This window comes from Rhinopithecus bieti, unplaced genomic scaffold, assembly GCF_001698545.2.
Source record: "Rhinopithecus bieti isolate Rb0 unplaced genomic scaffold, ASM169854v2 scaffold_26020, whole genome shotgun sequence".
Classification (NCBI taxonomy): domain Eukaryota; kingdom Metazoa; phylum Chordata; class Mammalia; order Primates; family Cercopithecidae; genus Rhinopithecus; species Rhinopithecus bieti.
In genome coordinates, this window is record NW_016811642.1 from 88587 (window position 1) to 104492 (window position 15906).

Below are 15906 nucleotides of genomic sequence, written 5' to 3' on the forward strand. Positions count from 1 at the left end.
ATATAGAAAATTTTAGTAATTTGTTAATTACTATTGATTTAAAAGTTCTTTGGTAAAATGTCCTACCTATGCCATCCAATTATCAGACCTTTTAGGACTCGTGGGAAGATTAGAAATTACTAAGGCCAGATGAATACCCAATTGATGTTTGTCTATAATAACCTGTTTTGCTCTCAAGAAAGTCCACTTCACATAATAAATTATACAGTCACTCAACTTTTTGACAGTGAAAAAAAATCTCATCCTAAATTAAACTGTTCTTTCAGCTGCTACCTCAGGCAGACCTCCTTTCAAGCACAGTAACCCTGCTAAGTGTATGCCCTAAATATTTCACCGCCTTTAAACTAATATGTTCACCCCTAAGATTATTTTTACCTGTCCAACTCTGCAAGTATGAACAAACATCATGATGTAGGCATGGGCAGCAGTGAGTGCATGCAGCAGAGGTGTGGCCTGGGCTGAGAGGGTAGCATCAGCAACATTGCCTGCGCAAGCCAGTTCTCGCAACAACACTGAGCCCCCAGGGGATTCAATGGGGCGGTGTAAGGGCTCCAGGGAGGAGAGGATGGAGTCCAACTGAAGGAGACCTTCTTGAAGGACTTTGGGTTCATGTGACAGTGTCTGAAACAGGAAGAATAATTAAAGTGTTAATATACAATGAACTTCAAATTCTTCATGTCTTTTAATAGTCACAACAGAAGTGGACAATTAAATGGAAGTCTCCCAGATTTTAGATATGGCCATGGTCTCTCACCTGGTAAATGGTGGAACCCAAATATGAAGTCAGGTACAATATACTTAACATTTCTTTCTTGAGCAACATACTACTTTCAAACTTGGTGAGTCAATAACACTTAAAAGCTTATGATGAATAAGCTTTTAACTGAATACTGTTACAGCAAGGACTCTACACTATAGGATTAATTCCAAATTTTGCTCGATAGGAAACGATGTTAGGCAAAGTTCTAAAGCATGGAAGAGAATCACTATTACAGTTTTTTTCTTCTTAAAACAAGAGAGATTATTCTGAGATAGGAATCAGGTAGGCAATTTGTTTTTATCAGACAACCCAAGGATTATACGTCCCTTGTGATTTCCTCTCAAGTCTGGAGGAAAAATCTGACAGCAAAACACCATCACTTGCCATGCAAAGATAGGAGAAATCATGTGCCTTCCTATGGTTTTAAATAAATCTATCTATCCTTCCACAGTATCTTATAGGTAGGATAAAGATATTTTCCTCTCTCTCTGCTGAACAGCATTTAATTCAGTATTTCAAAGAGTAAAACAAAATAAGCTAAATGAAGTCACGTCACAATTATGGATCTTTCCAAGTCTGTAAGCAAATGGATTTCTCATTCAGCAGGAATTACTTACACTCTGCAGCCCAGCTAATAAAGGAGTTTCACAGATTTAATGCAATCACTATCAAAATTCCAATGCTGTTTTTTGTTTTGGTTTTGCAGAAATAGAAAAATCCCTTCTAAAATTTATATGAAATCTTAAGGGACCCCAAATAGCCAAAACAAGTTGGGGAAAATTTTGGAGGTCTCACTCTTTTGATTTCTATTACAAAGTTACAGTAATCAAAACTGTGATACTGGCATAAAGACAGACATAAAGACCAATGGAATAGAATAGAGAGCCCAGAATTAAATCTTCACATATATATGGTCAAATGATTTTTGACGAAGGCACCAAGACCATGCAATAGGAAAGGACAGACTTTTACCATATAAAAAATCTAATCAAAATGGATCAAAGACCTGAATATAAGAGCTAAGTTATAAAACTCTTAGAAGAAGCCATAGTGGGAAAGCTGCAAAACACTGGATTTGGCAATGGTTTCAGTGGATGTGACACTAAAAACACAGGTGTTTACACAGGCAACAAAAACAAAAAAAGAGAAGCTGGACTTTATCAAGATTAAAATGTTTGTGCATCAAAAGACAACCACGAAAAGGCAACTCACAGAACAGGAAAAATATATGCAAATCATATACTTGAGAAGAGATTAATATCAGGTATTAATATGTGTATAAGAATACACAACTCTTACAACTCAACAATAAAACAAATAACACGATTAAAAAAGAACAATGAATTTGAATAGACATTTCTCCAAAGAAGATATATACATGGACAACAAGCACATGAAAATATGTTTGTTATCACTAAGCATTAGGGAAATGCCAGTGAAAAACAAAATGAGATACACTTCCTACCCACCAGAATAGCTATTATCAAAAAAACAGAAAATAAGTATTGGTTAGGATGTGGGAAAATTAGAATTAAAAGTAGAGTCTCAAAGAGTTATATATACATCCATGTTCATAGCATCGTTATTATTCACAACAGCCAAAAGGTGAAAGCAACCCAAGTGTCAATCAACAGATGAATGGATAAACAAAATGTGGTATAAACACACAATGGAATATTATTAGGCCTCACAAGGGAAGGAAATTATGACACATGCTACATAATGGTTGAACCTTGAGGGCATTATGCTAAGTGAAAAAAGTCAGTCGCACACACAAAGTATTTTCTGATTCCACTGATACAAGGTACCTAGAGTAGTCAAATTTAGAGACAAAAAGTAGAATGGTAGTTGCCAGGGGCTGGGGAGAAGGGAGGATGAGAAGTTCAAGGGCAAAATTTCATTTTTGCAAGATGAAAAGAGTTCTGGAGATTGGCTGCACATCAATATGAATACACATAACACTACTGAACTCTACACTGCAAAGTGGTTAAGATGGTACATTTCATGTTATGTGTAGTTTACCACTATGAAAAAATAAGCTTCATTTTTGGCAAAACATGAGCAATGAACTACCATGTTAACTATGCTTACAATACATGACTATCGGGCTTGAAAAGGGGGGAATTAAATATCGGCAATGAACTACATGTCAATTATGCTTAATACACAACTATCAAGCTTGAAAGGGGAGGAAAACATATGGTTAAACATAACCATAAACATAAAATGTGTTTAAAAAGCACCTATAACAAAGAAGGGTGACATACTAATAAAACCCAACTAGAAAAGCTTTCTCGGAGATACACTTTTCCCTCCAATAAACTCTAATGATGTAGAACTACATACCAAACTGATGAACAAAGAAAACATACTTTGACTTTTCAATGAAAAATAACATGGCACACTATATATTAGCCACAAAATTCACTTATACAACATAACACAAATTTATTCATTATTTTTTAGTTGAAGGGAGACCACAGTAAAACATATATACAGAAGTATCGCAAAATTGATTTCCAAAAGAAATGAAAACATTTGGCCAGATGCTTCTTACCAATATGGATTTGCAGACACCTGCAACAGCCTGACAGGCAGCAGATGTGGGAAAGTCAATGGGCAGATTGGGAAGACCCAAAATGGTAACCAAAGGCAAGAGTCCTTTCTGATTCACAAATTCCTGGCAGTGGTCATCTGTTGTATTGTTGCTCAGAATAGATTCCACAAATTTCATCTAGGTAATAAAAATTTTTTAAAGAAGTTAGAGCCTGACAGGTGGAACTAAAAGGCCAGCCTGGAATAAGGATGGGGTAGCCTTCTAGTCATGATATCAGTGTTTTCTAAAGTATCAAAACCTCAGATAAACCAGATTTATGATATGGACTCTAAAACATCCAGGAAGTAAGGAATATCTACGATTTCTGCCCAATCTACATTTTCAAGCACACCAAGAGTCAGATAATTTGTAGATAACAGAGAAGTTATGACTTGCTCAGGCCACATTATGAATTAGTGGTACAATCATGTCAATTCTTAATTTGCTATTTAAGTGCTCCTTGCCTACCTTTCTCCTGTAGGCAAACATCATGGAAATTTCCCCCAAATGTTGCTTATAATGCAAATGAAAACGCTGAACTCTGGAAGAGTCCTGTTTCAAACAGAATTTTTTTTAAGAGTAAAAAAGTAAAATGTGGGCAATAAACACACAGCACAAAGAGAAACCTATCTCTGGAAGTCTTGGAAGTGATTAAAGGCCTAAAACAAATGCTAAGAGGTTTCTCCCTTATTGTAAACAATTCTGGGAAAATTCAAACTCCTTCACTTTTTTTGGTGAGATACTCCTGAAGTAATGGGGAAAAAAAAGGGGAAAATATAATTTGGACACGTTTGGGAAAACATGTTACAGGTTGTATATCTCATATTCGAAATGCTTGGGCACCATGAATATTTCAGATTTTTAATTTTTGAATATTTGCATTATACGGTTCAGGCTGAAAATGCTCCAGTGAGCATTTCCCTTTCGTGGTTATGCTGGTACTCAAAAAGGTTCAAATTTTGGAGCATTTTTGGATTTGGGATGATCAGCATGTACCAGTACTGGCAAAAACCAAACCTGTTCAGAATCCTGTCTGGAGATTCAATAATGAAGCTGGTAACAGTGAATCAAAAAATCCGGAATAAAAAATAATGGGGTCATGTTGGCTAATTTCTGCAACAGTCTAGAACAAAAAACAAAAGGGTGGCACATCTTCTCCTCTTAATTGGATTCCAATTAAAATAAATACGGTAATTACTGGACTCTGATAACGCCACACATTTTCCAGAAAAGCATACAAACCACCTTTAGCCCAGTTTGCCTGTGTTTGAATCTTTACCTACATTAGGATGGTAATCCATGAGGGGAATAGGAATACGTTCTCTGTACCACAACCCTGTTAGGGGACGAAAAGAGTGAGTTACACAGAAATTCACAATACCAGTATTAAGAGAACAGAGAAGAGGTACGGTATAAAATTCTAGGTCTTTGCCTATTTATTTGCTCAGTTTTTTTTGAGACAGGGTCTTGCTGCCACCCAGGTTGGAGTGCAGTGACGGGCACAATCAGGCTCACTGCAGCCTTACTTCCCAGCTTATGGGTAGAGATGAGCCCCTTTAGACTCATATACCACAGGGAAAAGAACAGCTGAATCAATCCTGAATCTACCTTCCTAGCGCTGCTAAGGTTTGAAAGCATAAGGGGGGAAACCGAAGGCGTCTTTAAACTCAACATTTGGTATACATCAGCAAGGAAAACTATCTATTCCTTTGCAAGAGCGTACTGTTTGGGAGGAGATTTAGTCCATTATGAAACAGTTTAAAGAATATGTTGTCAATGTTAAAAGGCTAACATTCTTGCTTGAGAATGGAAGAGGCCTAGACTAAAGAAACATCTTAAACATATGAGTGTGTTTGCATCACGTTTTAAAAGTTATGGGAGAGTAGGAAATAGGAATTTAATTTTGTTCAAAGATTCATACACCTGAGGCCTCCTTAGCCTAACAATTGGTATTTGCATATGACAGTTCCTGAACTATCGAAAAACTGATCAGGTCTTTTGTCTTTTCAGTTGCTTCAATATTGCACAGCAGATGAGAAGGCTATAACATACCATAGCTGCAGAAAATGCAGCTCAATGCAGAAAAATACACATATAGTATATTGTAATGAAACAAAATATTACCTCTAAGATAAACCCCAGGAAGGAACAAATACTTTAGAAAATGGAGCATTTTGGACACAGGCCCTTGAAACAGATTTAGGCAGGGTGCAGGAGAGTGGGATGGGGCAGAGACACAGGGAGAGGTAGAGGAAGAAGACAAGAAAGTTGGCAAGAAGCTAGTAGTTCTCATCTCTAAGCAAGACAAAATGTAAACAAAGATTTGCCAGGGACAAGAACATTTGGCAGCAGAATATAGAACAGGAGAGAGTGGAGAGGCATTATGAATGACTTCAGTGACAAAAATACCCAGAACCAGGGTTTGGGTAGGATGTTGTGAACCTCCTCAATGAAAAATGTGGGGAAGAACTTTGTAGAAAGGGAGTATACCTATAAGGCAAGATTGAAATGATTCCATGAGAAGACCACAAAACTTTAATTTCCTCCTCAGAACCACTGCAGCATTCCATGTTACTTATATCAATTACCTATAGATCCACCTCTATCAATAAGGAGTGCAGGTGTGGATCCAGCCCAGAGACACCCAACCCTTTGAAGAAGCCAGATATGATGGCAAAGAGCTTAAGTAGTAAAATCAAATGAGACCTATATGCCCCCTTTATTTGCTACATGGAAACTGGGGAGAAGAACAGAGAGAAAGCAAACCAATAGTGGTTCTTAATATAATTCCAGGAATAAATTTGTTCAGTATCACTTTTCTCCTTACCCTCATCTTTTGGCTCTCAGGCCCAAGAAGCCGTACAGGAATAATCAAAACAATCAACTCTTTCCAACAGGACTCAACTTACCAACTGATTTCAAGAAAAGTCCTAAACTTCCTGTTTCTCTCCCTTTCCCCAAACAAATCACATTGCCAAACTCTGGTCAATTTTCTGTATTTATGGTGGTGGAGCCCCAGCCCATGCCCCCATCAAAAGTAAAGGAGGATTTCAATTTAGTGTCATATTATGATGTACATGGGGTTTTTCGGGGTGGGGGCGTGGTCAGGTGCTTCCTCCAGCTTTTGAGGAGACAGCTCACTCTGATGAAGGAGCCCTCCCAGTGGGCCACATTTCAGGGAACAACTGCGTCTCTGCACTCATTGCCTTTAAAGTCCAAACAATTGCTATTCAAGTTCTAACGATCACAAAGACTTTATATAGCCCATTTCTTTGAAGTTGCTCATGAGTGGTGGGTGGTAAGCTAGGAACACTAATGGAATCAACCACAAAGTGAACCGTGATGCACCAACTACAAACCCTGGTTACTTACTGGCAAGTATATTCATCCCTAGCAATATCAGATTTTCTGAGATCAAACAATTTAGACGGCAGAAGAAAGGGAGCAAAAGACAGGTATTTAGAACTACTTGTGGTGAATGAGTCTGAATGTAGAAAGGCACCCCATGTATTTGGGGTAGACTATAGTGCCTAAGTTTCCGTACTCCAGATCTCCAGCACAAAACCATGTATTTCAAGAGTAAATACAAACGCCATTTGCAAATACTAGCTGCTGATTTTGTGTTAAAAAAAAAAAAAAAAAAGGAAAGGGTACCGTCTAAGCCTGGAAAAAACCCAGAAACCTAAGTCCATCAACTGGAAAATGGATAATCACTACACAATTATCACACAACAGAATACTACTCAGCAATGAAAAGTAACAAGTTGCTGACAGATGCAGTAACATGGATGAATCTCCAAAACACATCGAACAAAGAAGCTAGATATAAGAAGGAATATACGTCAGATATAATATACACATAAGACTTTATATGATCATTTTATTTAAACATATTCTGGAATAGACATAATAATATGACAGAAGTAAGATTTTGAGACAGGGAAATTGCCTCAATTTTGGGCAGGGAAACTGGAAATGCAGAATCTGTATGGAAATCATACCTGAATTTAAACTGCTGTTAAATTGGCCAGGTGCGGCGGCACACACCTGTAATCCCAGCACTTTGGGAGGCCGAAGTGGGTGGATCACATGAGGCCAGGAGTTTGAGGCCAACATGGCAAAACCCCAGCTCTACTAAAGATACGAAAATTAGCCAGGCATGGTGGCACGTGTCTGTAATCCCAGCTACTCAGGAGGCTAAGGCACGAGAACTGCTTGAAGTCAGGAGGCGGAGGTTGCAGTGAGCTGAGCTCGTGCCACTGCACTACAGCCTGGGTGATGTAGTGAGACTCTATCTCAAAATAAATAAATAAATAAAATAAAATAAAGATAAGAGTTAATCATTTTACGTGTGGGTAAGGCATTGGAAAACATGAGAGCATGGGAAACAGAAATTCAGAAGTTCCACTGATGAACTTTGAATTTAGAGGAAGGGATGGACAAGACTTATGGGGAGAAGCGTGACACATATTCCCAATTTTTCTAAGCCCTTTCACCATATTGTGAGAAAGTACAAAATTCCCCCATAACAACTGCCTGGGATGGAAGATAAAAGAACTTTTGCTATTAATATATTGTGGTTTTCAAAATGAAGCTGAGTTTAGACAGTGTCTTGCTTTTTCTTCCTGCCCTAATAATTTACTTAGTGACCCAATCTAGGCTTCTGAAGATGGCAGAAGTGAAAAAATACATGTGTCAACATCTGTGAGACTCTTGGATTACACAAATGAGGTAGTGATGAGCATCCAGAATGTAGAAAACGATTGATACTAGTAACTACTAGAGTCCGACTCTGCATCTTAGAAGTTACATATAAATATCACTATGGTAGAATATTAATGCTACTGGGTTTATATTTCTAATTTCTCTTCATTTTCATTCACGTCTCATTAGGCCTAGCTCTCCAAGCATTTAAGACTTCGGGAATCCTTAATTTAAGGCTCTTTATTCATTTCAAACTTACTGACTACCTACTATTATACAAAGTGATAGGGATATACTGGTGAATGAGGCAATGTCTTGCTCTTGAGGAGCTTACAGGTGAGTGAGGAAAACCATTAACATGTATGAATAATTTTAACAAAACTGTTGGGAGAACACAAGATTGACTTCTCATTTGGAAGCTTAAAAAAAAAAAAAACTCCTTCAAGAATAAGACATTTGAACTGGCCTTACAGAAGTCTGGTGGATGGAAAAGGAGGTGATATGGGAATGGGGATGGCTGTGGATAGAACACAGTGATACATGATATCCCGAGAAAGGAAAGGAGGGTAAACAAATGAGGGTAGTGAAGAAAATGCTGATTAACTGTGACAGCTTGAAATCTGGGCACATCAGATGTAAGGCATCCGGAAAATGTCCAGGTAGGGAAGTCACATGCAAATGAATATATATATAAGCTTGACTTAAAATCACTACCACCTGCGTCTTAAAATTTTCCCTTATTTGTAGCCAGGAAAAGGAACCCCACTCCAGTAGGGTCACTGACATTCAAGGGTGTGACAAAGGAAGTACCAAGACTCGTCTACAAAAAAATGTCATGCTTTCTTCCAGGGTGTCCTCCTCTCCTAGGAAAAGAACACTTAAAAGAGAACAAAAGGTGCTGCTAGAATGAAGGTAGGTTTGCCTTCTCAGACAGGCTAAGGTATGTGTTCAACAAAGTAATATACTTAGTAGTTAATGCCTCTCCTTAAAACACTTGACACCCACAGGCTCATTACTATTTAGAGTTCCAAGAGGACATACCAGTTTTGGATTCTAGGCCTTTGCTCCTGTTGTCTACTCCACCTTAAATTTTAAGTTCCAAGGTACCATTCAGGACCAGCTCAAATGCATTCATATTTGTGCCTAAAATGCTCAAGCTTTTCTCAGAATGACTTACCTACACAATAAAAGAGTACTTATTAAATGAGTGAGTACATGACTGTCCAGAAGGATCAATCCCATTTTCAGCATGCAGGTGATTAAAAGTTACAGGTATAGAGTTACAGTTCATCCCCGGTATGTGAATACTGCTCAAAGAGCCTGGTGGACTACCTCCTAACAGTCAGCAGCCTTTAAGCAAACTCCCTGCTTCCATCTAAGAACTCAATTCTTGACTGTTTACAGTCATACAGTAAATTCCAAAGCCTTCCAATTAATCTGGAACGAACAAATAGTAACAAAATGAACAAAAATAAAAAAACAACAAGCAACAACAAATCCTCACACACCCCTTAAGGACTTCTTAGGAGACAGGCTTCAAAAGTACAATGTGTTTCACACGTGCCTGAAAAAAATCAATCAGTCAATGATGTGGAATATTAAATCAACAAAGGGAAAATAAGGTCTCTGCGCAAAGTCCATTAACTTGACAGACCAAATTCTGATTCAATTTCATCAACAGCTTTTAAGAATGAGCACTTCCTGGCCGGGTGCAGTGGCTCACGCCTGTAATCCCAACACTCTGGGAAGCCAAGGTGGGTAGATCACCTGAGATGGGGAGTTCGAGATCAGCCTGGTCAACATGGTGAAACCCCATCTCTACTAAAAATACACAAATTGGCCGAGTGTGGTGGTGGGTGTCTATAATCCCAGCTACTCGGGAGGCTGAGGCAGGAGAATTGCTTGAGCCCGGGAGGTGGAGGTTGCAATGAGCCGAGACCACATCATTGCACTCCAGCTTGGGCAACAAAAGCAAAACTCTGTCTCAAAAAAATAAATAAATAAAATTAAAATAAATAAATAAAATTTCTTTTAAAAAAGATCACTTCCTAATGCAACTAATACAATTAAATACCAAAGCAAAATAACACACAAGGGTCAAAAAAGGAAAACTAATACACTCTTAGAACCAGCAAGAACTTTAAAATGATCTAATACAACTCTCTTGTGTTTTATAGATGAAAGTGTTCACTAAGACTTAGAGAGGTAATAACATGCCCAAGATTACACGGCTAGAGGATCTGTTTTGTAAACACTTACTGCTGATTAGGTTCACTTTCATTTTGCTGGGTAGAATTAAAGCTCTGCATGGCCTGTACTTCCTCTTCCTCCTCATCCTCACTAGAGGCTTCTTCTGCAGCATGATTAGACCTTGGGGGAGGAGCAGTGGCAGTGCCATCTGCCTTCTGGATTGATGGCTTCTGACAGATGTATTTGGGGTCCCTTCCAAGATTACAGATTTCTTCAAGTAACTGAAAGGCACAGGAAATAAGATTACTTATTAGTAATCATGGAATGGGGAGGAGGAGACAGATAACATATTTAGAGCATTTTCTATGTGTTGTATATTTGCCAAAACACTTCATATACATGTTATATACATCATTCCCAGAATATGGTCATTAATTCCATTTTATAAACAAGGGAAGAGAAGTGCTGCAAACTTAAGTAATTTGTTGAGGGTCACAGGGCTGTATAAGCGACTGACGAATCTGACTCCCTTTCCCAATTCACCAAGCACCAGGAACTTATACACTAGTTTCAATAAAAATTCTAAAAGGAAACTGGCAGAGCTAATAAGGTGGGGTGGGGGGCAGCCACAGGGATCAACAAACAGATACTAGAAAGGGCAATACACTTTACAAACTTAATCTAAGCCATGTCTGCTTGTCCATATAATACATAAAAGAAATCATTATATAGAGGTTTACATTAAATGGAAAAAAATTTTAAGGAAAACAATTCTCAACCTAAAAAAATTTTTTTTTTTGAGACAGAGTCTTGCAGTGGCATGATCTCAGCTCGCTACAACCTCCTCCTCCCGAGTTTAAGTGATTACTCCTGCCTCAGCCTCCAGAGTAGCTGGGACTACAGGCACACGCCACCACACCCGGCTAAATTTTATATTTTTCGTAGAAACGGGGCTTCACCATGTTGTCCAGGCTGGTCTCAAACTCCTGGCCTCAAGCGATCCACCAGTCTCAGCCTCCCAAAGTGTCAGGATTACAGGCATGAGCCACTGCACCCAGGCTAAAAAACTTTTAACAGAGACTTCTTTCTAAGATGAACTAAAATGACAACCTTTTTTTTTTTTTTATAAAGGACCAACCTAAGGACATGGAAACAATGAGGCAGACATAATGCTCTTATAGCTATAGCCCAAGAATCCTAATGACCTCCAGTGGGCCAAATCTTCTAAAACCTTCCCCTTCTCTGCTCTCTCATGCTCATGATCACATCCTTATCACTTTCTACCTTGATGATGGCAGTCGTTGCATCTGTTTTAAGGGTGGGCTGATGTCTCATGAGCTCATCGACAGCACTCCCCAGGTTGGATGCAGTATCCCCTTAAGGCAAAAAATGAACTGTTAGAATTAGAAAGACTGAAGAAAATAGAGCTTGGGCTCTTTTCTGTACCAACATAAGGTGGAAAGAAAAAACTGAGCCTGGTTATGATTTTCTTAAAAGACTTTATGTCACCCAGGCTGGAGTGCAGTGTCACGATCTCCTGGACTCAAGCAGTCCTCCCACCTGTCCTCCAAGTAGCTGGGACTACAGGTGTGCGCTACCATGCCTGGAGAAATTTTTGTATTTTTTGTAGAGATGGGATTTGGCCATGTTGCCCAGGCTGGTCTCAAACTCCTGTGCTCAAGTAATTTGCCCACCTTGGCCTCCCAAAGTGCTAGGTGTGTGCCACCGTGCCAGGCCAGGCTGTTGTGATTTCTTTTTTCTATTTTTTTTGGTTGTGATTTTCTAATGCCACAGCTTCTTTAATGAATTTATACCCAGCCCCTATCCCCAAATTACTGGGGAAAGGAAGGAATCAGTTTAGTAAACTATTTTAAAGTAACTATGTGTGCTGCACTCTACTCTGGCAATCTCTGCTGTCAAGATCTAAACTAGTATTACAGAGTGAGAGAGAAGAAAGATGTACAAACCATTAACCCTCTGGCTGCTCCAGTTAAGAATGATGGTGTCTAAATGCTACAGCAGAGGCTGAAAAGTACAAAGTACATTTCTGAAAACTGTAATCTTTCTGGAGCCCTACCTTCTTGCTAATAATCTCTCAATGATCTGGTCTCAAGTATACTGAGTAAAAAAAAACTATCCATGTGTTGTTATCTTAGAGAGTTGGACATTAGAACACCAGATTACCAGATGAACACCTCAGGACTCCATATTTCTCATTGCTGCAGACTAGATGGTGAACCTGGAAATCTACCACTGCTTCTTAATACCTGTTTTCTACCAGTACCATGACAATGCAATGGTGAACTGTTGAGAAGCATGGAAATATTATGAGCAGAGAAGCTAAAGATGAAGTATTCCTTCCAACTTACAATACAATGTACGATGATAATCCCCATTAAACTCAGCAAACCTAATCAGTAAAATGATGAGAGAGATCAAGGAAGAGTTTCCTTGCAAATTAAATCAATGTTCTACTATAAAATAAATCTTAACTTACCAAGGGGATCAGAACTTCTCCTCCTCCGCATGGCTGGGAGATAATCTGGAGACAGAAGAACTTTGAAGAGGCGTTCAAAAGGCTGACACTGAACAAAAGACTGAAGACCTCGGGCATTCAAGCAGAGTGCACTGAATACATTTGGGAGGGAGCCAAGGACTTCACGGGTAGCAGGAACCTAGAGAGAAAACAAAGTGAGCTTGAATGCATCTAAAAGAGTGTAGATGCTAGGAATATCCGGCCATGCGTATCAGGCTGAGACGGAAGCAGTTTTGACAACCAGGTCCCAATTAGATTCAACACTACACACAGAAGAGAGAGGATTTTCACTCCCTAAGACATTCTTTACAGAGTAGCAGAAAAGACTTACATCTTTGATAAGCAGTGCATGCAGCATGACATCTGTCAATCCATTGTCCTGGAGTGAGGAGAGCAGTGATGGTTCTTGAAATACAAACACAGTCACCACTTCAGTAGCTAAAAAAAGATGAGAAAATATGGAAAACTGAGAGATTCCTCACAGGAATTGAAAACAAAACACCAAAAGCTTAAAAAAAAAAATACACGCTCAATGTATAGCAACTTAAACCCTTGTGCTTACTATGAAAGATCGTAATACTGTTCCATCAGAGATTCATCACTATAAAGAATCTAGTGACTACACTTCCAGGATTTTATGGGCATATTTTACATAAATGAGGTTACACTGTTTTATATATCTTGCTTTTCCCCACAATTGTTATACTGTATAATGTACTCTCCCGATACAACGACCCATTCATTTTGAATGGCTGCCTACTATTCCACTAAACGCATGTACCACATGTACAGAAATCAGTCCTCAATTGTGAAAATGATAAACCTAAACATATATCCGTTTTTGTCTGCTTTTAACAGGAAAAAAATCTATGATGTAGGTTTGCTGGGTTAAAGCAAATGCAAGCTTAACTGATGAAAATAGATAAACTGCCTCGTACAACAATTTTAAACTATCGTCAGCAATGTGAGAGTCCTTGGGTATTAATCTGACCAGTTTTTGACATTATAATATTTAGAAATTGCAGTAACAACTACCAAAGCTTCTGGAACATGGGAAAAACTCTACTCAAGAGGAAATAGTACAGCATTAAGGCATTTATTAAAAAGTAACCAAATAAGCTATGAAGAATTAACAGAAAAAAGAATTCACTGAAACCAAAAGCAAAAAGGATAAACAAAGCCAATATCTAGCTTTGCAAAGACACTGGAAAAGCTTATAAACCTATGGAAAATAAGAGCAACAATATAAATTAGAAAAAAGAGCAGTAATATAGATTTGGAATGAGAAAGGAGATTTAACTAGATACAGGAAAAAAAACTTTATTCTACAAAGTGTATGCCAACAGGTGAAATAATATAAATTAGAAAAAAGAGCAGTAATATACGTGAGGAATGAGAAAGGAGATTTAACTAGATACAGAAAAATATATTCTACAAAGTGTATGCCAACAAGTGAAATGTATAGTTTAATAAGAAAATGTCATAAAAATCAAATCTCAGGAAGTGACAGCAGAGCAGATTAGACCAACAACAAGAATTTTTTCTTTTTTATTGAGACATAGTCTCACTCTGTCACCCAGGCTTGAGTGCAGTGGCACAATCTCAGCTCACTGCAGCCTCCACCTCCTGGGTTCAAATGATTCTCCTGCCTCAGCCACCTGAATAGTTGGGATTACAGGCGCCCATCACGCCTGGCTAATTTTTTCATTTTAGTAGAGATGGGGTTTTACCAGATTGGCCAGCTGGTTTTGAACTCCTAACCTCAGGCAATCTGCCCGCCTCGGTCTCCCAAAGTACTGGGATTACAGGCGTGAGCCACCGCGCCCGTTCTAGAATTTTTAAAAGCTAAAAAAAAGAAAAAAAAAATCCAGGTAATAAGAGAGGCACCAAGCCAAAAGTTTTATTAAACCTTCCAGGAATAATTAAGACAAGGCTTCCAAACTCATAAGACTACAATAACTTTGATTTAAAAACCTGACGAAGAGGAATATACATACAACACCCATAAACCACGTACATAGAACAAACTTGTTTATGGTGATGCCTAAGATCTAAAAGAAACCAGAGGATTTTCTATTCAAGTTGGTGAATACAGCATCTCTCCTTTATCCCAAATGCTAGGGGAATGGCAGATATATAGCAATTACCGGGGACCAACAGTTTCCAATGGCCTTTGGGATTCCCTCATGGGCTATAAAATTCTGAAAAATTTAAGTCCTTTTTGGGGTTCCTATTGGTATATGACACTCCCCTCGATTGACTTACATTTGTAGAAATGTATGAATTCTATAGAGCCACTAAAATTGAGTATTTAAAAACTAAAATTAGTGTTCTACAAGCAATTACTAAGACAACAAACCCGTTATTTTATTAAGAGGTCGCCTGTAATCCCAGCACTTTGGGAGGCCGAGACGGGCGGATCACAAAGTCAGGAGATCGAGACCATCCTGGCTAACACGGTGAAACCCCGTCTCTACTAAAAAATACAAAAAAACTAGCTGGGCAAGGTGGCGGGCGCCTGTAGTCCCAGCTACTCGGGAGGCTGAGGCAGAAGAATGGCGTGAATCCAGGAGGCGGAGCTTGCAGTGATCCGAGATCCAGCCACTGCACTCCAGCCTGGGTGACAGAGCGAGACTCCGTCTCAAAAAAAAAAAGAGGTTGCAACGACACTGTGCACTGGGACCCCTACATACAAACACTGATAACCAAGAATTAGAGTTAAAGGGTATATACACGCACAGAGCAATCAGCTGTGTGTGGAACCAAGCAACTGAAAAAGGGAAAAAAGGTAATTAGGGTTTCCAGGAGAAAGTGAAAAGGAATCAGAGAAATTAAAAAAAAAAAAAAAAAAAAAAAAAAAAAAAAAAAAAAAAAAAAAAAAAAAAAAAAAAAAAAAAAAAAAAAAAAAAAGAAGTAGGAAATACACACAGATAAGAACAAGAACCAGTCTGACACCACGGTTATCTACAATAATGTAGCATTAGAATACAATGAAGAAAACAGCCACCAACTTCTGAAAGAGAAGTCTAACACCTTAAAAATTACCCACAGATGGACTTCAATAGAACTGAAAATGAACCCAAGAGAGTTTGGAAAGCCAAGGTTACAGAGGAGAGGAGA

At 38.6% G+C, this 15906-nt stretch overlaps 1 protein-coding gene across 1 annotated transcript in view; it reads right to left on the reverse strand.

Moving 5' to 3' along the window:
- The window catches only part of HUWE1 (HECT, UBA and WWE domain containing E3 ubiquitin protein ligase 1), a 147838-nt gene that overhangs the window by 69898 nt on the left and 62034 nt on the right, over nt 1-15906 (reverse strand). The window contains exons 16-23 of the mRNA XM_017894320.1: nt 13118-13224; nt 12748-12925; nt 11535-11626; nt 10320-10531; nt 7620-7647; nt 3825-3908; nt 3318-3494; nt 376-621 (exon numbers count right to left, since the gene is read on the reverse strand). Of these exons, the coding sequence (XP_017749809.1) occupies nt 376-621; nt 3318-3494; nt 3825-3908; nt 7620-7647; nt 10320-10531; nt 11535-11626; nt 12748-12925; nt 13118-13224 (1124 nt within the window). The remainder of the gene's footprint in view (nt 1-375; nt 622-3317; nt 3495-3824; nt 3909-7619; nt 7648-10319; nt 10532-11534; nt 11627-12747; nt 12926-13117; nt 13225-15906) is intronic.